Source organism: Salvelinus namaycush, chromosome 20, assembly GCF_016432855.1.
Source record: "Salvelinus namaycush isolate Seneca chromosome 20, SaNama_1.0, whole genome shotgun sequence".
In the NCBI taxonomy this organism is placed as follows: Eukaryota; Metazoa; Chordata; class Actinopteri; order Salmoniformes; family Salmonidae; genus Salvelinus; species Salvelinus namaycush.
Window position 1 is genome coordinate 9,547,874 of NC_052326.1, and position 24,038 is coordinate 9,571,911.

General features: G+C 42.2%; 1 protein-coding gene across 1 annotated transcript in view; it reads right to left on the reverse strand.

Annotated features, from left to right (window-relative positions):
- The window catches only part of LOC120065014 (protein kinase C and casein kinase substrate in neurons protein 1-like), a 36,920-nt gene extending 13,307 nt beyond the window's left edge, over nucleotides 1-23,613 (reverse strand). Inside the window, exons 1-3 of the mRNA XM_039015655.1 lie at nucleotides 23,523-23,613; nucleotides 7,966-8,084; nucleotides 352-508 (exon numbers count right to left, since the gene is read on the reverse strand). Coding sequence (XP_038871583.1) covers nucleotides 352-508; nucleotides 7,966-8,025 — 217 coding nt within the window. The 5' untranslated portion in view covers nucleotides 8,026-8,084; nucleotides 23,523-23,613. The remainder of the gene's footprint in view (nucleotides 1-351; nucleotides 509-7,965; nucleotides 8,085-23,522) is intronic.
- Between the last annotated feature and the right edge of the window lie 425 nt (nucleotides 23,614-24,038).

Sequence of the window (24,038 nt, forward strand, 5' to 3'; positions counted from 1 at the left end):
GATTATTGTGATATAATGCTTACTTCATTGAGCATGTACAATATGTGCAGTTGAAATTTGACATAGAACCAATTACCAAAACATATGTATTTTCAATGTCTGTAAATTATGTTTTTTCAACTTTCATTCAGAACCGAAAATTTCAACGTCCGGAAAATAAGTATTTTCAACATCCAGAAAATGTGTATATTTTGACCTTTTATTCTGAACCTAAAATGAACATAACTTCAACGTCTGGGAAATACGTCTTTTAGACATCTTTTTTTTTGCTAACTGGGCACCAACAGGTGGCAGTAACTCTCCAAAGCACTGTGAGCTGCTGGGTTTGTGTCTCCCCTCCTTCCCTCGTACCTTTATCCACCAGCTGTCTCCATCTCTTGGACCAGTCGGTCAGCTGCTGGCTGTAGGCCTTCTCAATTTTGGCTCGCTCTTGTATACAGTTCATCAGGTCATTGCAGAGCCTGTGGCCGTCATCAATCCGCTTCACAGCACGCTTGTAGTTCCCCACCTTTCATGGGGACCAGAATGAGAGGCATATCAATTACATTCAACACATTCCACCTTAAAAGCCGATTTATGGTAATTACGAAATCTACATTGGCTGTGAAGTATTTACTGTGATGCGGCCTCTGCAGAAGTCAGGGCATTCATACTTCTTGCGCTTCGCGGAACAGAGCTATTTTGAAGGAAGCCTCCGGATGTTCTGAAATTGCGGCACACCCTCCATACGGAGCGCATTGCCGAATCAAGCATAAATCGTCTTTAAGAATGTGGCGTGCCACCTTAAAGCTAGAATCCTTATCCCAGTGGGCATACAATATGTTAAATATGTATTTTTCTGGTTGGAATCTGGTCGGGACGTCTTATAACCAGATCACAAACAGATTAAGATGTCTTTTACATGATGCCTTTTTCTGTTTTTTGGTTTACATCTGATTGAACTACTGACCAGTTATCTAAATTAATCGACTCCAATCTATATAAACATGTGCTTAGTGTTTGTGGGCTATGCACCCATTGGATATAAGATACTAGAACTATTACAATGATTCAAATTGGAGTAATGTTCTTTTTCTGCAGGGTTTGCGTTATTCAGCTTAGCACAGTTAGCAAACAACAGCTGTCAGAGCGCACCAAAGTGGGTAAAGGTCTCGCGGCAACATACTGGGCTCGGGCCTATTCCATTTGAGACTCGGGGTACTTGGCATGGACTCGGACTCGGAGGGCTTCATGTGGGCAGAGCTCTTCCCGAGTCCGGCAGAATCATATTACTCTGGCTAATGGTACTCCGGCCGAGTGCACTTCAGCTCATCCGGCCCGATTAACTTTTTCAGGGTTAGGGCCATTTGAGTTTTTTATTCAGCAGGTGATGAAATACAAAAAAGAAAAAAAAAGAAATGTGATATATTTAACCTTTATCGAATTTGCTAGGTCATTAAAAGCTAAACTGTGGGACAGTCTATGCGATCCTAAAGCTATCAGAGATGGTCCCTAATTTAGAGAATCTCTGATGGTATAAATGCTTTTGCTAGGCCATTGTAGGGTTTTTCGTAGTTGCTGTCCACCTAATTGAAAAGTGCACATTCACCTTCCATAACGTTTGTTCTAGGCTACCAGCATGTAAGATAAAAATGCTCAATAATACAGGATAACCTTACAAAAATGCACGGCCGTTAAAATGCAGTAAAACTGTGGTACAATGAAATAATGGTTGTTTTATTAATGGCATCTGGTAGCTTACTGTGTGTGTTGGCTTCTAATGGTCATATTTAGTCTGTTAGCCAATTACACTGTTTATTGTGCTGCACATTTTCTTCTGTTCAACTGAATGCAATTTTGATGTTCAATTATGACTAACTACATTTATATTTTCATAATTTAACAAATAACACATAGGCCTATGTATTTTATTTCAATATCCTACTACAATTTACAAGGGTTTACAAAACCCTTTTTTTAATCAATAATTAGTCAAATATTATTGCACCTGAATTTGACCTTGTGTCACGTTCCTGACCTGTTTTCCCTTGTTTTTGTATTTGTTTAGTATGGTCAGGGCGTGAGTTGGGGTGGGCATTCTATGTTGTGTGTCTAGTTTGTCTGTTTCTGTGTCCAGCCTAATATGGTTCTCAATCAGAGACAGCTGTCAATCGTTGTCCCTGATTGAGAATCATATATAGGTGGCTTGTTTTGTGTTGGGGATTGTGGGTGGTTGTTTCCTGTCTCTGTGTTTGTGGTCTGCACCAGATAGGACTGTCTCGGCTTTCACGTTTGTTATTTGTTAATGTTCATCGTTTATCATCTTATTAAACATGTTGAACAATAACCGCGCTGCATTTTGGTCCTCTCCTTCATCCCAGGAAGAAAGCCGTTACACCTTGAAAATATGACTATTATATTTTCCCTTAAAGTTTTTAAGCAATTAACATAATGTGTGCAGTAATTGTATTTTCATTTTAGTAGCTAAATAAGGAGGTAGGCATATTTCAGTAGCTAAATGAGGATAAATAAGGCATAAAACTTGGTTTGGAATCTGTGCCTTGCGTGCAGCAATGGATCTCTAATCTGCTAAATGGTAGTCCCTGTTCTCCTGCATTCTTGTTTTACTTTTGTAAGTAAAGCAGTGGTTTGTTGGGGAGAAGAACATCAAGGAAACTGCTGACAGATTGAATAGCTAGCTTACGTTAGCTAACTTAGCTGGCCAATTTTAGCTAGCTAACATTGGCTAATCTGGCTAATCCTCCATGGACATGGTACATTTACATGTGTACCTGTTGTGGCCATTGGTTGTACCTAGCTAGCTTTTTGATATCTGTTTAGTTAGTGACAGTAATTGTATGTGTTTGTGAATATTGTCATGTCAACATTTTGCCATGCTAGCTGTGTGTGTGTGGGAGAGAGATGGTTAATGAATACACATATAGGAAACATTGATTGTGTGTGTGAGAGACATTGTAAGCTGGCCTAATTCTTGAAACGTGTACCCCCAATGTGGATGTGAAGTTTTTCTTGATTCATCAGGTATTTTTGTGAAGTTTGTATTTGTATTTGACAATACAATACATTTTGCCTATCCCTGATCCCGCTCAACATTAATTCTAACAATACACCTCTCATTTACATTTTACATTACATTTAAGTCATTTAGCAGACGCTCTTATCCAGAGCGACTTACAAGTTGGTGCATTCACCTTATGATATCCAGTGGAACAACCACTTTACAATAGTGCATCTAACTCTTTTAAGGGGGGGAGGGGGTTAGAAGGATTACTTTATCCTATCCTAGGTATTCCTTAAAGAGGTGGTGCCTCTCAACTGCCTATTTCAATTCCTGATTATTTTTTGTAAACAGGAATCTTCTAGTTTGGAAGGAAGGATGGAGGAGGGAACAAAGGGAAGGAGTAGATTAGTTATCCAGCCTGCTGACTAAGAAATGTAAATAGTCTATGTTTTGCTGTCTCTCTCTCTACGTCTGTCTGTCTGACGCAAGATTGCTGAGGGGCAACATAGTCAATGTACTTGCTATTCTAAGTCTAACTTAGTGAAGACCTTAGGTAATGGTTAATTATGATTAGTCTCAGTCTTTATAGCTCTTGAAACATGTCAATGACCTGATGCGAGGGGAGAATCTCGATGGCATACACCTCGCGCCTCTGTCCTCTCTCCTCGCCTCATTCTCAAAACCCTTTGGAGGAAAAGGTCTGAGGGGAGGAACCTCTGGCTTTCTCATCCAATGGGTTTTGAGAAGGAAGTGAGGAGAGAGGACACAAAGAGTATGAAATTTAGATTCTCCCATGGCCTCTACAGCAGTGCTTGGCCACACACTCAGTTAGCAGTGACCTATTCTGCCACATCCCATGGAAAGGAGTGAGCAGAACCACCCCTCCTTACATCCATTTTTTCTTAGCATCAGGTCTCACTGAGACTGGATTCCCCAAGAGACATGCTATTCGGCTGATGAAGCGCAAGAAGAATGTTATGCCGGGTGTAGCGAAATGCTTGTGTTCCTAGCTCCAACAGTACAGTAATATCTAACAATACACAACAATACACACATCTAAAAGTAAAATACTGGAATTAAGAAATATATAAATATTAGGATGAGCGATGTCGGAGTGGCATTGACTAAAACACTGTAGAATAGAATACAGTATATACATATGAAATTAATAAAGCAATATGCAAACAAGTGTGCAGAATGCAGATAAGAGGAATAGCTTTGCCAATTACACCCATTTCTAACAATGTTTGTGGCAGGAATGATATGACAAGCACAGCTTTTGAAATATATAATATTGGATTGTCTCTTTGTCTCTTTACACATACTTCCATTTTTTTGCATTTACCTTTCTTATTTTAAGACTGCCAAGCTGTACTCAATTGGGGGAAACTCTGTCCGGGACAGTGTCCACAGGATTATGGGATGGTGTGTTTATAAAAAGTGATTTTATCAAGCATAACTTGACCATTTAGAGATGAGTAAAATACTGTCATTATCCAACGACTGTCTAATTTTGATATTCTCTTTCTTAAAATGTTTCAGATTGATGACCAATGAATTAATGTCCCACTTCAATATGAAGGGACAGAGGAGCAAACATGCCTTTGCACACGAGCAAGAAGGCCTTTGCTACCACTCGTGTGTCTTCCATTGTAGTTGGTAAGTAAATGTGAGCTGTTAAGACATTTGACATAGACAATGACATTTTCTTTGTAGATTCTCTTAAAGATATTTTACTGTGCGTTACTGTTCTGTTGTGTCCTGCATGCCCACATTATGCCAATCGTACATTTTTTTATTTTATTATTACGCTTAAAGAAAGTGTCATGAAAAGCCAGAAACCTCAGGAGGTTGATGTGTTGCAGGCCCCTGGAAAGTCCTAAAATATACCCCTGATCGCCACGGTGGAGGAGGATGCAAAGTATGTGTATGAGCAAATTGCTCTTTTTAGAAGCCATCTCTAACCTGTAACTGCCACAAACTTCTTCAACTAGTACCATGGAAATACTTTAAGCCAGCTGAGTCCACAAAGTTTCTTCAACTAGTACCATGGAAATACTTTAAGCCAGCTGAGTCCACAAAGTTTCTTCAACTAGTACCATGGAAATACTTTAAGCCAGTTGAGTCCACAAAGTTTCTTCAACTAGTACCATGGAAATACTTTAAGCCAGTTGAGTCCACAAAGTTTCTTCAACTAGTACCATGGAAATACTTTAAGCCAGTTGAGTCCACAAAGTTTCTTCAGGAATTGCCTTTTCTAGTTTTCTTTTAAAATGTCAAATTGATCAAGTTTTAATGCACCGATTCTATTTACTGCATATCAATACCAGTCTTCAAGAGGGCCACTACACTCCAGATCACCTTCTGTGCTCAGAGGTCTTTGATGAGGATCTACCCCATCACACTGCTTTTATAAATCATTAATACAATTTTAAAAAATGCGTCTTTATATACTCTGTATCCCAGTCTTTCTATGCATGTGCTTTCTTTGGGTGAATTTTGAAACAATTAGGGACAGATCAAAATTGACTGGGGGGAGGGTTGACCCAAAATAGGGGAGGGTTGTGTGGTTTAGGGGTAGGGTTGTGTGATTTTTCTTTTTTTGGGGGGGGGGGGGGGGGGGGGGTAGTTTGTTTTTTCCCTGGTTGACATATGCTCTTCTGTTCATATTTTCCCTATAAACAATGGCTTGACTTACTTTTGATATTACCCTAATAAACTTTTGTGAAGGTTTGGTATGGTGTCACTATAATTAAGCTTTAGCTACTGCAGGCGTATGATATGAAGGCAGTGCACCCTAGGGCTCCAACTGACTCCGACAGTTGAACTTGAGGTGAGGAAGTCTGTTTCAGGCCTACCAGAGTTACTCCTATAATCTAACAATATAGTGCTTATCTTTATGCAAAATATTCGGATCGAAAATTAACAAATGACTCTCCTTCTGTACGTCTATATCTGTATTGCAGACGCAGTAGCCACCTGGCAAAAATAAATGAATGTCGGTGTCATAGCATGCCACCGGCATATCTCTCTCTGTGGGGTTAGGCCTAAACTTCTCTTCCTTTATATAGGCTATATGTATTTATTGAAATATGAATATCATACAGTGGACACCTAAGCCTACAGGCCTTTGCATGCAATGCTCTGATACATTTAGTGCTCAAATCTTTGAACTCTGAGGTGGACAATTATTGTTTTAGGAAAGTATCCTAAAACTCCCCCAAAAAATGTGGTTATAAAGTTTTGCATATGCTACACATTGAAACACAAGGAATAGTGTTTTTGTAATTTGTTATAAGGTGTTTTTAAGGACACGTAAATGTGATTCATTTGGCCAACATCCCTCGTTTATTGATGGCGCTGGCAGGTTGGATCAAAGCACGCATTTCTCAAATGTCCGGTCAATTAAAATCTTCCCTGTCATGTTGTCCGGTGCAAAATTTTCCTGAAGGAAACTCTGAAATGGCATATTGTTTTTCTGAAGATTTTAGAATCTTCACATGAAAATCTGTCGCCAATTGGATGGAAACCTAGCTATAGACACCCTAAAGGCTATAGACACCCTAAAGACTCTAGAAAGTACGATAGTTCAGTGTCGCTTTGATTATGCCTGCACATCGTGGTTCACCAGCAGCCCTAAACATCTAAAGAATGAGCTACCAGCCAAACAAATTTAGAAGAATTGTACTTAAACTCTCCCCTCAGATGAGTATCTGAAGGTGGACATTTTTATTCTATCTATGTAATGTGTCTGTATCTATGTAATTGGGACCACGACGGAAATAAGTCCCAGACTTTTTTTGTGCAATCCAGGTCAAAATCTTTGTATATATGTATTTTTTAACTGACAAATAAAATCCATCAATCAATTCAAATGTGCAGCGGCCAATTGATGAATGGAAAGCGACATCTGTTACAAAACACCAAAACATTTAATGACATTCGGGGAAAATATGGCATCAAAATGTTGACAATCCGATTTCTCCCTAGCTGATCATTGTCTGCAGCCGGCTCTGATCATAGTGTAACGAAACAGGCAGGGAGAGTGAGCTTGTCTGTGGTGGTCGGCGAACCCTCAACCTTCTGGCCTGTAGCCCTGCGTGGCATCGACTGTGCCACAAAAGCATGCTGAAGTGGAAAAGCCGATATCCACGTTTATAAACACAGGGTCGCGACAGTTATTTTTTATTTGTGGTCGTAAACATTATTTTGAATTAATTCTATGGGGGAGGGTGTTACAATCATGTGAAAATATTTTTTACTTTGAGGTGGGGGGTGCATTTTTTTTTATGACACCTTGAGTTGGACCAGCCCCTCCCTGCCAGTATATTTTGATCTGGCCCTTACTTTATGCAGATGTAAAAAAAAAAAAAATGTTGTAGATTTGTTTTTGCCATTGCTTGATCGATTTTAAAAGTAAGAATATGTTGTAGATTTAAACTTTATTGGTGTCTATGGAAACAAATTGAAATGTAATGAACAACGTTTTCAATATCCACATTTAGGATTTATGACCAGCTAGGCAGATAGAGATTACAATTATGACCAACTGGTCGTATGGCGGTCAAAAAAACATGTAATTCTGGTCAGTAAAAATACTTCCATTTTCAACTAGTTTGCTACCAGAATAAGACGTCATATAAAGACGTCATACTGACGTTCCCGTCACCTGTCAAACGTGTAATCTACAGCAGCAGTAGCCCCTAGAGTGGGATACTGTATCATACACACACACACACACACACACACACACACACACACACACAATCCCTCTACAACCGCAGCCCTAGTCAGCGGCCTGTCACGCTGCCAGCTCTGCCGCAAAGCCATAGGAGGGTGATGCAGTGATTGCAGAGTGTGGACACCTTGGTTACTGGTTCAAATCCCAGTTCCACTTAAAGGGATGCCTGTTTGACTTCACATGAATGTATCTCTGTAGGCAAACAGTTGTGGTCTGTTCTCACCTCCCAGAAGCTGTCTGTGCCATCCTCCTGGCTGGCCGACTCATCGTAGACGCCCGACATGATCCTAGAGGGCTTGAGGAGGTTGTGGGAGTCTGCAGCAGAGTCACGGTCGTCATGCACTGAAGGGAGGAGAGAGAGGATCGTCAATAATAGCAATACAATGTGATCAGTTGCTTTTATCCAAACTACAAAGAAATATGCAAAGAGCCATTTCAGAGACTGCGTGTGGGAATTGAAAACCAACTATTTAAGTGGTCCATGTGAACATAATGTTCCCTTTCTTTCATAATATCATGAAAGGTTATTCAGATGTAGAAGATGTGAAAGAACTAATGACAGAAGAGCAACAGAAAACAACAGTTGTATTCAGTTACTGTCCTCCCTCAGTCCCTTCGAATTCAGAGATACAGTAGGCAAGCTACCAGTTTCAAATACAGGAGGTAGTACAGGAGGTAGTATTAAGTAAGTGATCAAGTTGCTCATCCTGAGAATGGACACAGACATTATCTGTTAATAAAGCACTGTTTGTCTGTTAATAAAGGAATCACTGATGTGGCCCCTTTCATTATGGAGGAGTTTCCTGACAGGTGAAACTGAACGTTTTTTAAATGTTCTGAAAACAGAAGTGAAAATGTTGCCTGTTCTGGGAACTAAACTGTTTAGGTTGCAGGGGGGTTCTGAGAACATTTTACTATGGTTCCTTGAAAGTTTTCCTGTGAGGTTTTATTAACGGTCTGAGAAAGGAAATTATAGGTTATTTGAAGGTATTAAATAAGGTTCTGAGAACATTCCCTACGTGTTGTGATTGTTTTAAGCAGAATTTAAAGGTAATTTGGATAGCTTCCTTGAAAGTTGGCGCTGGAGAAGAAGGCAGACGTTTTACGTGCCCCCAACCGATTTTGCTTTTTTGTTTGTTTATTTGCAAGTCATTTTTTAAACTTATTTTGTACATAATGTTGCCGCTTCCGTCTCTTATGACTGAAAATAACTTCTGGACATAAGGACTGCGATTACTCACCACGGACTGGCAGAATTCTTTTTTTCCTTTAACGAGTCTGACGAGCCCGATGTGAACGATATACTGCTTTCTCGGGAACAGGCCCAGATCCACGGAATTTGCGTGAAGAAGAGGCAGAGAAAAAGGGGCCAGAGGGCGGGCTGCCTTCTGAGAATTTGTAGGCGATCGAATAAACCCCCACTTCTTTCCATTCTGCTAGCAAACTTGCAATGTTCGGAGAATAAAATAGATGACCTACGCGGAAGATTAAACTACCAACGGGACATTCAAAACTGTAATATCTTATGCTTCACAGAGTCGTGGATGAACGACGACACTATCAACATACAGTTAGCTGGTTAAAAGCTTCACCGGCAGGATAGGTCAGCGGTGTCTGGTAAGACAAGGGGCGGCGGACTATGTATTTTTGTAAATAACAGCTGGTGACAATATCTAAGGAAGTCTCACACTATTGCTCGCCTGAGGTAGAGTATCTCATGATAAGCTAAAGAACACACTATCTACCTAGAGAGTTTTCATCTGTATTTTTAGTAGCTGCTAACATACCACCACAGTAAGAGGCTGGCACTGAGACAGCTTTGAATGAGCTGTATTCCACCATAAGCAAACAAGAAAATGCTCACTCAGAGGCAGTGGTCCTAGTAGCTGAGGACTTTAACGCATGGAAACTTAAATCCGTTTTACCAAATTTCTATCGGCATGTTAAATGTGCAACCAGAGGAAAAAGAACTCTGGACCACCTATACTCCACACACAGAGATGCATACAAATCTGACCATAATTCTATCCAGCTGATTCCTGCATACAAGCACAAATTAAAGCAGGAAGCACCAGTGACTCGATCAATAAAAAAGTGGTCAGATGAAACAGATACTAAGCTAAAGGACTGTTTTGCTAGCACAGATTGGAATATGTTCCGGGATTCCTCCGAAGGCATTGAGGAGTACATCACATCAGTCATTGGCTTCATCAATAAGTGCATCGATGACGTCGTCCCCACAGTGACCGTACGTACATACCCCAACCAGAAGCCATGGATTACAGGCAATATCTGCACTGAGCTAAAGGCTAGAGCTGCTGCTTTCACGGAGTGGGACTCTAACCCGGAAGCTTATAAGAAATCCCGCTATGCCCTCCGACGAACAATCAAACAGGCAAAACATCAATACAGGACTAAGATCGAATTGTACTACACTGGCTCTGACGCTCGTCGGATGTGGCAGGGCTTGCAAACCATTACAGACTACAAAGGGAAGCACAGCCGAGAGCTGACGGTGACACGAGCCTACCATACAGGCTAAACTACTTCTATGCTCGCTTCGAGGCAAATAACACTGAAACATGCATGAGAGCACCAACTGTTCTAGAAGACTGTGTGATCAAGCTCTCTGCAGCGAATGTGAGTAAGACCTTTAAACAGGTCAACATTCACAAGGCCACTGGGCCAGATGGATTACCAGGACGTGTACTGCGACCATGCGCTGACCAACTGGCAAGTGTCTTCACGGACATTTTCAACCTCTCCCTGTCCGAGTCTGTAATACCAACCTGTTTTAAGCAGACCACCATAATGCCTATGCTAAAGAACACTAAGACTAACCTGCCTAAATGACTACCGACCCATAGCACTCATGTCTGTAGCCATGAAGTGCTTTGAAAGGCTGGTCATGGCTCACATCAACACCATTATCCCAGAAACCCTAGACCCACTCCAATTTGCATACCACCCCAACAGATCCACAGATGATGAAATCTCTATTGCACTCCACACTGCCCTTTCCCACCTGAACAAAAGGAACACCTATGAGAGAATGCTATTCATTGACTACAGCTCACCATAGTGACCTCAAAGCTCATCAATAAGCTAAGGACCCTAGGACTAAACACCTCCCTCCGCAACTGGATCCTGGACTTCCTGACGGGCCTCCCCCAGGTGGTAAAGGTAGGTAACAACACATTCACCACGCTGATCCTCAACACAGGGGCCCCTCAGGGGTGCGTGCTCAGTCCCCTCCTGTACTCCCTGTTCACTCATGACTTCACGGCCAAGCACGACTCCAACCCCATCATTAAGTTTGCCGATGGCACAACAGTGGTAGGCCTGATCACCGACATTGACGAGACAGCCTATAGGGAGGAGGTCAGAGACCTGGCCGTGGGGTGCCAGGACAACAACTTCTCCCACAACGTGATCAAAACAAAGGAGAGGATTGTGGACTACAGGAAAAAGAGGATTGAGTACGCCCCCATTCTCATCGACGGGGCTGCAGTGGAGCAGGTTGAGAGCTTCAAGTTCCTTGGTGTCCACATCACCAACAAACTAAGATGGTCCAAGCACACCAGGACAGTCGTGAAAAGAGCACAACAAAACTTATTCCCCCTCAGGAGACTGAAAACATTTGGCATGGGTCCTCAGATCCTCAAAAGTTTCTACATCTACAATATTGAGAGCATCACCACCTGGTATGGCAACTGCTCGGCCACCGACCGCAAGGCACTACAGAAGGTAGTGCGTACGGCCCAGTACATCACTGGGGCCAAGCTTCCTGCCATCCAGGACCTCTATACCAGGCGGTGACAGAGGAAGGCCCTTAAAATTGTCAAGGACTCCAGCCACCCTAGTCATAGACTGTTCTCTCTGTTACCGCACGGCAAGCGATACCGGAGCGCCAAGTCTAGGTCCAAGAGGCTTCTAAACAGCTTCTACCCCCAAGCCATAAGACTCCTGAACAGCTAACCAAATGGCTACCCAGACTATTTGCATTGCTTCCCCCCCCCACCCCACACACACTCTTTTACACCGCTGCTACTCTCTGTTGTTATCATCTATGCATTGACGCTTTAATAACTCTACCTACATGTACATATTACCTCAACTAACCGGTGCCCCCGCACATTGACTCTGTAACGGTACCCCCCCTGTATATAGTCTCGCTATTGTTATTTTACTGCTGCTCTTTAATTACTACTTACTTTTATTTCTTGTTCCAATCTGTATTTTTTTTTAAACTGCATGGTTGTTTAGGGGCTCGTAAGTAAGCATGTGACTAATACAATTTGATTTGATTTGAATGTTTCAATAAGACTTTTAATAACACTGCTAGCTTAGTTTGGGTGAAACGTTTTGAACTCCAAGCACAGATAGTACACATGGGAATTAATTTGCTTAGTCATTAACCATGCCACATCATGCCAACACATTAATTTTTTTATTGTGGCAGTACCTATGATCTTTTGTTCTCTGTCCATGGAATTTGTCCACTGTGTCACCAGGATGGCGCTTGCATGCCATGTTTGTTTTATGCATACAAAGTTGTTCATTTGATTCTATTCAGACCCCATTTCAAAAGGAATCAATCACTCATTAAGATCCACTGTGGCCAATTATTGTGCTGAAAAGCACTTAATAAGATTAAGGAGAGAGCGTTTTATTGATGCTGAGAACGGAATGTACAGTGGCAAGAAAACGTATGTGAACCCTTTGGAAATACCTGGATTTCTACATAAATTGGTAATCAAATTTGATCTGACCTTCATCTAGGTCACAACAACAGACAAACACAGTCTGCTTAAACTAATAACACACAAACAATTATACATGTTCATTTCTTTACTGAACACACTGTGTAAACATTCACAGTGCAGGGTGGGAAAAGTATGTGAACTGTTGGATTTAATAACTGGTTGACCCTCCTTTGGAAGCAATAACCTCAACCAAACATTTTTTGTAGTTGTGGATCAGACCTGCACAATTGTTAGGAGGAATTTTGGACCATTCCTCTTTACAAAACTGTTTCAGTTCAGCAATATTCTAGGGATGTCTTGTGTGAACTGCTCTCTTGAGGTCATGCCACAGCATCTCAATCGGGTTGAGGTCAGGACTGGGCCACTCCAGAATGCGTATTTTATTATGTTGAAGCCATTCTGTTGTTGATTTACTTCTGTATTTTGGGTTGTTGTCCTTTTGCATCACCCAACTTCTGTTGAGCTTCAATTGGCGGACAGATAGCCTAACATTCTCCTGCAAAATGTCTTGATAAACTTGGGAATTCATTTTTCCGTCGATGATAGTAAGCTGTCCAGGCCCTGAGGCAGCAAAGCAGCCCCAAACCATGATGCTCCCTCCACCATACTTTACAGTTGGGATGAGGTTTTGATGTTGGTGTGCTGTGCCTTTTTTTTTTTATAGGGCAAGGCAGCTCTAACCAACATCTCCAATCTCGTCTCATTGATTGGACTCCAGGTTAGCTGATTCCTGACTCCAGTTAGCTTTTTGCGCGCGCACACACACACACACACACACACACACACACACACACACACACACACACACACACACACACACACACACACACACACACACACACGTTCCCAGTCGTGTGTCTAACCTTGCAGGCAAGGTTAATACACAACAGAATCTGTTCAGTCCCACTGGAGAGCTGAGCCTTGGTTGAGTTAGACAGACAGTGCGTGACGAGCGCTTACTTCTGTTCTGTGGAACACAGAGCTGCCTGCCATACAGCATCCCATTAGATGGGAAACAAGCCCACGCTCAAGGGAGAAGGGAGCACACTGAGAGTGAGTTGAGAGTCAGAGGGTCTATGAAGTGGGGTTGGAGACAAGACGGTGAGTCACTGTGGATTGGAACAAAGATCTGTAGCTCCGTATGGCTTCCAACACTTAATAGTTTCATGCTGTCACACCCTGATCTGTTTCACCTGTCTTGTGATTGTCTCCAACCCCCACCAGGTGTCTCCCATTACCTCATGTGTATTTATACCTGCGTTTTCTGTTCGTCTGTTGCCAGTTCGTCTTGTCCCGTCAAGTCCTACCAGCGTGTTCCCGTGGTTCCTGTGCTCGAGTTTTTGGTTTTCCTAGTCTTCCCAGTTCTGACCTTTCTGCCTGTCCTGATCCTGCCTGCCGTCCTGTACCTGCCTGACTCTGATTTGGATTTGGACTCTTTGCCTGCCTTGACCTACCTTTTGCCTGCCCCTTGTACTGTAATAAACTCGGAGACTCGTACTACCCGCCCCCTGGAGGTCAGGGCCCCTTGGCACGTGCCCTTTGTGACCTGTTGGTATTCGGCCATGATGACTCCTAGTTTAGATAACTGGCTAGACTAATTTATCAAACAAAAAATTGTGAGCTGACATCGCTAATTTAGTAACTGTTAGTGACTGCCATAACAAGAGAAAAATTGCTGATGCCCAACCAGATGTCTAACTTGCACCTTGTATATTCTACTATTCTAACTCTCCATAATAAGTTGAGACTAAGTTCCTGGGGCCCTAAGCGACCACTTATGTCGCTTATACCTGGAGACGGCCCTGCAGGAGACGCTGCGTCCTGCTGCTCTCATCAGATTCCTGCTCATTATATAGAGACAGAAGATATCATCAATTATTCAGCCATACTGTGTAAACAGATAGGAGCGATGACCAACCCTACGTACCTGGAGGCCTCAGCCAGGGCCCTTCAATTCCAACTCATCCCATATAATTTACCATACAGTACACACACACTGACAGACTGAATCATTACCCATAGGCTACACACACTGACAGACTGAATCATTACCCATAGGCTACACACACTGCCAGACTGAATCATTACCCATAGGCTACACACACTGCCAGACTGAATCATTAACCATAGGCTACACACACTGCCAGACTGAATCATTACCCATAGGCTACACACACTGCCAGACTGAATCATTAACCATAGGCTACACACACGGCCAGACTGAATCATTAAGCATAGGCTACACACACTGCCAGACTGAATCATTACCCATAGGCTACACACACTGCCAGACTGAATCATTACCCATAGGCTACACACACTGCCAGACTGAATCATTACCCATAGGCTACACACACTGCCAGACTGAATCATTACCCATAGGCTACACACACTGCCAGACTGAATCATTAACCATAGGCTACACACACTGCCAGACTGAATCATTAACCATAGGCTACACACACTGCCAGACTGAATCATTACCCATAGGCTACACACACTGCCAGACTGAATCATTACCCATAGGCTACACACACTGCCACACTGAATCATTAACCATAGGCTACACACACTGCCAGACTGAATCATTAACCATAGGCTACACACACTGCCAGACTGAATCATTACCCATAGGCTACACACACTGCCAGACTGAATCATTACCCATAGGCTACACACACTGCCAGACTGAATCATTACCCATAGGCTACACACACTGCCAGACTGAATCATTAACCATAGGCTACACACACTGCCAGACTGAATCATTAACCATAGGCTACACACACTGCCAGACTGAATCATTAACCATAGGCTACACACACTGCCAGACTGAATCATTACCCATAGGCTACACACACTGCCACACTGAATCATTAACCATAGGCTACACACACTGCCAGTCTGAATCATTAACCATAGGCTACACACACTGTCAGACTCAATCAGGAGGAATGCTATCTATTCAAATCATTTCTGGTGTTCTGAGGATATTCTAAACCGGCAGATTTGCTCGCAGATGGCCCTACCCATGATACTAGACTATAAACACAGATAGAATGGTAAAGTCCATCACTATGAGCCAGCTGAGTATATGGGTTAGTCTTTATCAGCTTTAGTTCCATTATTCCACTCACTTTTCTATGCAACGTCTTCCACTCTGAAGACTGCAGCAGAGAGACATCCAAGGAGACAACAAAACTCCTGATGTACCCACAAAAGACAATACCCAGCATATTTCACTACCTCTAAAAACCTAAACACTTAATCTACACTGAGTATACCAAACATTAGGAGCACCTTCCTAACACCGAGTTGCCCATTCACCCTCTGAATGGCACACATACACAATCTATGTCTCAATTGTCTCAAGGCTTAAAAAAATGTCTCCTCCCCTTCCTCTACACTGAATGAAGTGGATTTAACAAGTTATATCGATAAGGGATCATAGCTTTCACCTGGATTCACCTGGTCTGTCGATGTCATGGAAAGGCACAGGTGTTCTTAATGTTTTGTATACCCAGTGTATAATCCTCATTTTACCTCGGACTCCTCCTTGTGACATACACCGCCTCCCTCTCTCTCTGTATCTTAATATCGAATCCAGCCTGTCCTCAGAAACCGATCAGACACTAACTAACCGGACCACACCTTCCTACAACAAAACACGGCCATTAAAATGCCCTGGCATGCTCGGGTCTCTACCAACAATGACAGGATACCCTAACCCGTCCCTCCCTGGGAGACTATGCTGATGCTCTGCAGACCCGACTTCACTCCCCAGCTGAACAGAGTTGAAGGGAGCTGTAAATGGCCTAGCTCTCTCTGGCTACACAATCAATGTCCAATAGAGGTGCATGAAGATGGCGGCCCCCATGCACTTAACACAATTTCTTTGTTGTGCTAATTTCGCCTTTTTTTCTATGGTCGTTAGCAGTGTATACATTATCTGGCGACTCCGGGATGCTGACCTTCTAGGCAGAGTTGTAAAGAAAAAGCCATATCTCAGACTGGCCAATAAAAATAAAAGATTAAGATGGGCAAAAGAACACAGACACTGGACAGAGGAACTCTGCCTTGAAGGCCGGCATCCCAGAGTCTGGTGTTTTGCAGGTTGAGACTGGTGTTTTGTGGGTACTGTTTAATGAAGCTGCCAGTTGAGGACTTGTGAGGCGTCTGTGTCTCAAACTAGACACTCTAATGTACTTGTCCTCTTGCTCAGTTGTGCACCGGGGCCTCCCACTCCTCTTTCTATTCTGGTTAGAGACAGTTTGCGCTTTTCTGTGAAGGGAGTAGTACACAGCGTTGTACGAGATCTTCAGTTTCTTGGCAATTTCTCGCATGGAAAAGCCTTAATTTCTCAGAACAAGAATGGACTAATGAGTTTCAGAAGAAAGGTCTTTGTTTCTGGCCATTTTGAGCCTGTAATCGAACCCACAAATGCTGATGCTCCAGATACTCAACTAGTCTAAAGAAGGCCAGTTTTATTGCTTCTTTAATCAGAACAACAGTTTTCAAGTGTGCTAACATAATTGCAAAAGAGTTTACTAATGATCAATTAGCCTTTTAAAATGATAAACCTGGATTAGCTAACACAACGTGCCATTGGAACACAGGAGTGATGGTTGCTGATAATGGGCCTCTGTACGCCTATGTAGATATTCCATTAAAAATCCGCCATTTCCAGCTACAATAGTCATTTACAACATTAACAATGTCTACACTATTGTGTGTAGACATTGTGCTTTTCAAAAACATGCTTTTCTTTCAAAAACAAGGACATTTCTAAGTGACCCCTAACTTTTGAACAGTAGTGTATGTGGTAGTTAGACTATTAACATAATGCAAGAGAACAATGTAGATTGTAGAAAGAGAGGAGCGCACCAAAGCAGCACAAAATGCCAGATCGGGCCTAATGTGTTTTTTTCCCTCTCCAATGTCGGTCGATCATGGGCCTTTTGCAGCGGACACTCTGTTGTCTGTCTTATTGTTTTAAAATCTTAATTTCCATTTTTTCTCCCCGATCCCCATTCCATTTGAATGTGACTTCTTGGCCTAGCTATAGTCTACTCTTTCATGATCAACCATCGAATGAATCTATAGGCCTAACGGATTTCTACCTCAGAAAGTTGTTTGAATCTGAAACTATATTTCAGTAAACTTCTGCAATAAAAGCAGATCACATTCTTCATTTCACCTGTCACATTATTTTACATTAGGAAGCTTACCTTAGTTTCACAGAAAAGTTGAGCCAGTCAAGTGTTTGTAAATAGCTCAATGGAAGAAAGCGGGAGTAGGTGAGTCCAGCTGTGTATTGACAGGGGTCGTATTTTATATTGAAAGTTAACCGTGTGTTTTTGCTTCAACAGAGTGATCAGGGGCGTGCAACTATAGTTTTCCTTCACAGAAAAAACACTAGTGCTACACATTCAGCAGAAAATAGCTTCATTTTCATCAGATGACAAAAGAAGTGCAATGCTATTTGGCTGGCAGCCACACAAGTACATGAAAAAAAGCAAGGTCTTTTTTGCAAAAAACGTAGCATGGTCATCCTATTTATAATGTTTATTATAGAAAGAACATAGACAGCTACATTTCCTAATGTTTTGCTTAACATGAATCTGGCATTTTACCGGAGGAAAGTAGGCTGGCTACACCAAGAAAAGTACTGGAGAAAAGTAGCTACAGTGGGGCAAAAAAGTATTTAGTCAGCCACCAATTGTGCAAGTTCTCCCACTTAAAAAGATGAGAGAGGCCTGTAATTTTCATCATAGGTACACTTCAACTATGACAGACAAAATGAGAAAAAAAAATCCAGAAAATCACATTGTAGGATTTTTAATGAATTTATTTGCAAATTATGGTGGAAAATAAGTATTTGGTCACCTACAAACAAGCAAGATTTCTGGCTCTCACAGACCTGTAACTTCTTCTTTAAGAGGCTCCTCTGTCCTCCACTCGTTACCTGTATTAATGGCACCTGTTTGAACTTGTTATCAGTATAAAAGACACCTGTCCACAACCTCAAACAGTCACACTCCAAACTCCACTATGGCCAAGACCAAAGAGCTGTCAAAGGACACCAGAAACAAAATTGTAGACCTGCACCAGGCCGGGAATCTGAAATAAACTGAATCTGCAATAGGTAAGCAGCTTGGTTTGAAGAAATCAACTGTGGGAGCAATTATTAGGAAATGGAAGACATACAAGACCACTGATAATCTCCCTCGATCTGGGGCTCCACGCAAGATCTCACCCCGTGGGGTCAAAATGATCACAAGAACGGTGAGCAAAAATCCCAGAACCACACGGGGGGACCTAGTGAATGACCTGCAGAGAGCTGGGACCAAAGTAACAAAGCCTACCATCAGTAACACACTACGCCGCCAGGGACTCAAATCCTGCAGTGCCAGACGTGTCCCCCTGCTTAAGCCAGTACATGTCCAGGCCCGTCTGAAGTTTGCTAGAGAGCATTTGGATGATCCAGAAGAAGATTGGGAGAATGTCATATGGTCAGATGAAACCAAAATAGAACTTTTTGGTAAAAACTCAACTCGTCGTGTTTGGAGGACAAAGAATGCTGAGTTGCATCCAAAGAACACCATACCTACTGTGAAGCATGGGGGTGGAAACATCATGCTTTGGGGCTGTTTTTCTGCAAAGGGACCAGGACGACTGATCCGTGTAAAGGAAAGAATGAATGGGGCCATGTATCGTGAGATTTTGAGTGAAAACCTCCTTCCATCAGCAAGGGCATTGAAGATGAAACGTGGCTGGGTCTTTCAGCATGACAATGATCCCAAACACACCGCCCGGGCAACGAAGGAGTGGCTTCGTAAGAAGCATTTCAAGGTCCTGGAGTGGCCTAGCCAGTCTCCAGATCTCAACCCCATAGAAAATCTTTGGAGGGAGTTGAAAGTCCGTGTTGCCCAGCAGCAGCCCCAAAACATCACTGCTCTAGAGGAGATCTGCATGGAGGAATGGGCCAAAATACCAGCAACAGTGTGTGAAAACCTTGTGAAGACTTACAGAAAACGTTTGACCTCTGTCATTGCCAACAAAGGGTATATAACAAAGTATTGAGAGAAACTTTTGTTATTGACCAAATACTTATTTTCCACCATCATTTGCAAACAAATTCATTACAAATCCTACAATGTGATTTTCTGGATTTTTTTTCTCATTTTGTCTGTCATAGTTGAAGTGTACCTATGATGAAAATTACAGGCCTCTCTCATCTTTTTAAGTGGGAGAACTTGCACAATTGGTGGCTGACTAAATACTTTTTTGCCCCACTGTACACGTCAGCCAGACCGCTGTCTGTTGATAGAATGCCCATCGTGAACTCTCATCTGATTGGAATGCAACTGAAGCAAAAAATGCAGAAATTACAATAAGATGCATTTTAGATCTGCGTTTACAAAATGCAACAAGATATTTCTTATGTGTTTTATCTTTTTTTCCTGCGTGAAAACTTCTGTGTTAACTCGACCCCTAAGTTTAACTTGCTACTTAACTAAGTAAGAGGTTGAATTACAATGGTGATGAGGCATCATATTGTGTTAGCTTTCTGTCATGTTTGAGAAGTCAAAGCCCATTGGATGAGTTATCTGTACAGCTGCCACTGCTATCTTGATTTCCTTGTGTTTTTTCCTCTTCTCTGTTCTCATCGTCTGCTCCTCCCCCCTCTTCTCCGAACAGCGCAGGCAGGAATGTTGCCTTGTCCACTCCAGACTCCACACAGACACAGCGTGTATACATGCTGCTTCAGAGCCAGTTCTGTTCTTCCTTCAGACAAGCATGCATAAAAATTTTGTTCACTTGCACAATGTCTCTCATTCTCATTCCCTTGTAAATGTCCAAACTCACCAAAAGTGACATTCGGTAGCACCTACCAACATATGTATAACTTTATGAGCATGATTTCCTTTCTTTGCAATTCGTTTTTTCCCCGTTTTGCGCTCGTTAACATATTTAGCAGGTTTCTACAGGTTTCCTTATGGTTCTAGTTAAAGTCATGTTCTCAGAACGTTCAGAGAATGTTAAGAAACAACGTTCTTCTATGGGAATTTCAGCACTTCAGCATAACGTTTTCTGAAGGTTTCCTCATGGTTCTATTTAAAGTCATGTTCTCAGAATATAAGATATAGACATGGTCACCCTGTTCATGGCTCCTAAGCAACTTTGCTGTATTTCATTTCTTTGTGTGTTATTTCTCACATTATTAGCTCAGAACGTCTTTTGCATTATTACATAGAGCCAGTAAGAACTTTTGGATATTAGAGCGGCGGTAAATCCCCAGCATTTCAACCAGAAATACAACTTTCCTGAATTGAATCCTTTGTTCGTACCCCCCAAGCCAATTCCACTTATCCCAGAGACTGCCCCAAGACACCGCCAATGGAGAAGAGGTATTCAGAGTGGACTTTTAATCTGACTCAGGAGGCGTGCATACCATCTACCGCTTCTGAGTATATTACTTGCTAATGTTCAGTATCTGGACAATAAAGTAGAAGGGCTCAGTGCGAGGATCTCCTTCCAGAGAGACATCAGGGACTGTGATATACTCTGTTTCACGGAATCATGGCTCTCTCCGGATATACTGTCCCCGTCCATACAGCCAGCTGGGTTCTCCGGGAAAAAGAAAGGCTCAGGTGTATGTTTCATGATTAACTACTCATGGTGTGATTGTGGTAATGTACAGGAACTCAAGTCCTTTTGTTCAACTGACCTAGAATACCTCACAATCAACATATACTGTTCTTCAAATATACTACATATTCTATCCATATACTGTCCATGTTGTCTATACATCCCATATATATATATATATATATGTATATTTATATATACATATATATATATATACATATTTATACTCTAACTTCGAAATTGCTCATCCTAATATTTCTATAATTCTTAGTTATATTATTTAACTTTTTAGATTTGTGTGTATTGTTGTATATTGTTAGATATTACTGCACTGTTGGAGCTAGGAACACAAGCCTTTCGCTACACCCACAATAACATCTGCCAAAAATGTGTATGTAACCAATCAAATTTGATTTGATTTGAGAACCTTAAGAAAACTTTCCATAAAAACCACAAGACAACATTAGTAACGTATAAAGAATGCCCGTGCGCAATCGTATACCATATACAATCGTATATCAGCGATGGGATGATGAGTCATTCCAGACATCGCCCAATCCTCGTGGATAGTGCTAAAACAATGACGTCATATCTGAATTTTGCCATCTTTATATACGTTGACCATTGATAAGAGTAAAAGCGTGAGTCACACTCCAGGTGACTGCACAGTTGACTAGGGAAGGAAACAGCCAACAGAGCTGCTCCTGACAGATTTCTCCTCGGGATGGGAATGCTTTAGCCTCGTACCAACCATCCTGATCTCGCAGGCTTACATTCTGTTTTGCTACATAGATACAGTCTGGCCACGACCAGATTCAATCACTGAGGTGTAATATTAACTGGAGACTGCGTCCAATATGTCCGACCGTTGTTTTCAAGGTTATCTACTTTTGTGGACCGTCTATATCCGGGTTGCACCCGGTTTATACGGATCAACATCACATGCGCACTAGCCCTCAGTGCACACAGGGAGCAGTGTGAGCAGCGACGACGTCGTGACATCATCCAAAAACATGGCAGACTTTGGATGAATATATAATGTTGATATCTTCGACTGTGATTGATGGAAAAACAATCAGCCTCAGTGACAATTATTTGAATAATTCAATGGATGTTTTGTGCACAAAGGTGATGACTAGTGTCTTAATTAGGATTTTTTAATCTGACTTCTCTATGTGGCCGTCTACGGAAATTGTCGTTCTGGGCCGGGCGTCAGTTCAACTGCAGTACCGAAGCAAAACAATGGGAGCCGTGCTTCTAGACTGGATCCCTGGTCCCTTGGATTCAAACCGTTTGAGCCCCTCCCTTCGAAACAGAATGCAAGCAAAACAGATTGTGAGATCAGGATGTTTAGTACGAGGCTAATGCTTGGCCAACACCCAAAAACTAAAGATGGGCACTGGAAGTAACACTGGAAATAATGAAAGAGAGAGAGAGAGAGAAAGAGGAAGAGGAAGAGAGAGAGAGAGAGAGAGAGAGAGAGAGAGAGAGAGAGAGAGAGAGAGAGAGAGAGAGAGAAAGAGGAAGAGAGAGAGAGAGAGAGAGAGAGAGAGAGAGAGAGAGAGAGAGAGAGAGAGAGAGAGAGAGAGAGAGAGAGAGAGAGAGAGAGAGAGAGAGAGAGAGGGGACACCTGGTGTCATGAAAGGGCAGAGGGGCTCAATGATTCAATACGGCCATGAGAGAAAAGGACAAGAGCATAACAAAGTGCAGTAAATCCACAAAACAACCATACACACTTCGCTATTGCGGTGACATCATAGGTACATAAATTACGACATCTATTTGCTTAGCAACACGCGTGTATCCAAGGTATCCGAGAACAACCCCCTCTAACACCCATACACTCAGGATCGATTTCAAGAGCGCAAGCAGTTCAAGTTAAACCAGTGTACCCTTTTTTTAGAGAAAATAACATATTTTTTGATAGACGGATTGATAAATCAACATGTTATCCAAAGGCCCAACGTCCTGTTTGACTGTCTGCAGTGATCTTAATACATTAATCCAGTGGAGGAGTATTGTTCACATAATCAACAAATCATAACACAGGAGGTTGGTGGCACCTTAATTGGGGTGGACAGGCTTGTGGTAATGGCTAGAGCAGAATCAGTGGAAAGGTATGAAATGCATCAAACACATGGTTTGATGCCATTTCATTTGCCCTGTTCCAGTCATTATGCGCCGTTCTCCCCTCGGCAGCCTCCACTGAATCATGCGTACAGGAGTTCTCTAAAGAACCCTGATTTTTCTAACATTCTACATGATGTGTATGTAGACAAGGTTATTAAAACTGTAAATATTTCAGAAAGTATATATTGATCTATATTGTGTATTTTAAAGTAACATAACAACAGTACTGTACCTGGTCACTCTTGTCTGTGTGTGCTGGCTAAGTCCTTGTGAGCAACACTCGGAACGATCTGTGTCCAAACTTGCGAGATGTGTCACTCGAGACGGACAGTGTTAGAGGCTAGAGGCAACTAGCACAGCTATGCACCTGAAGGAGACGACACACCCTGTTGTCTAAGCACCCGCGCAACACACACACACACACACAAACACACAAAAACACACACATACACACCGACTGAACTTTGACACATCCTCATGAAGACCGGCAAGGCCATCAATAATTAGCCAGCTGCCAGTGAGGGCACTCCCTCCCTGTCTGTCTGACACATTCCTAGGAAGTCTCAAGGAGAACCGTTGTCATGGAGAGGAAAAGGACAGGAGAGAAAATGGACAGGAGAAAAAGAGGCAGGAGGGAGAAAGGAGCAGCAGAGACAGAGGGAGGCAGGAATGTAAGGAAGGAAATAAGGGGCTGAAGGAAGGAAATAGGCAATAAACCTTTTTTCGGACAAAATCCGGACGTGCGTGT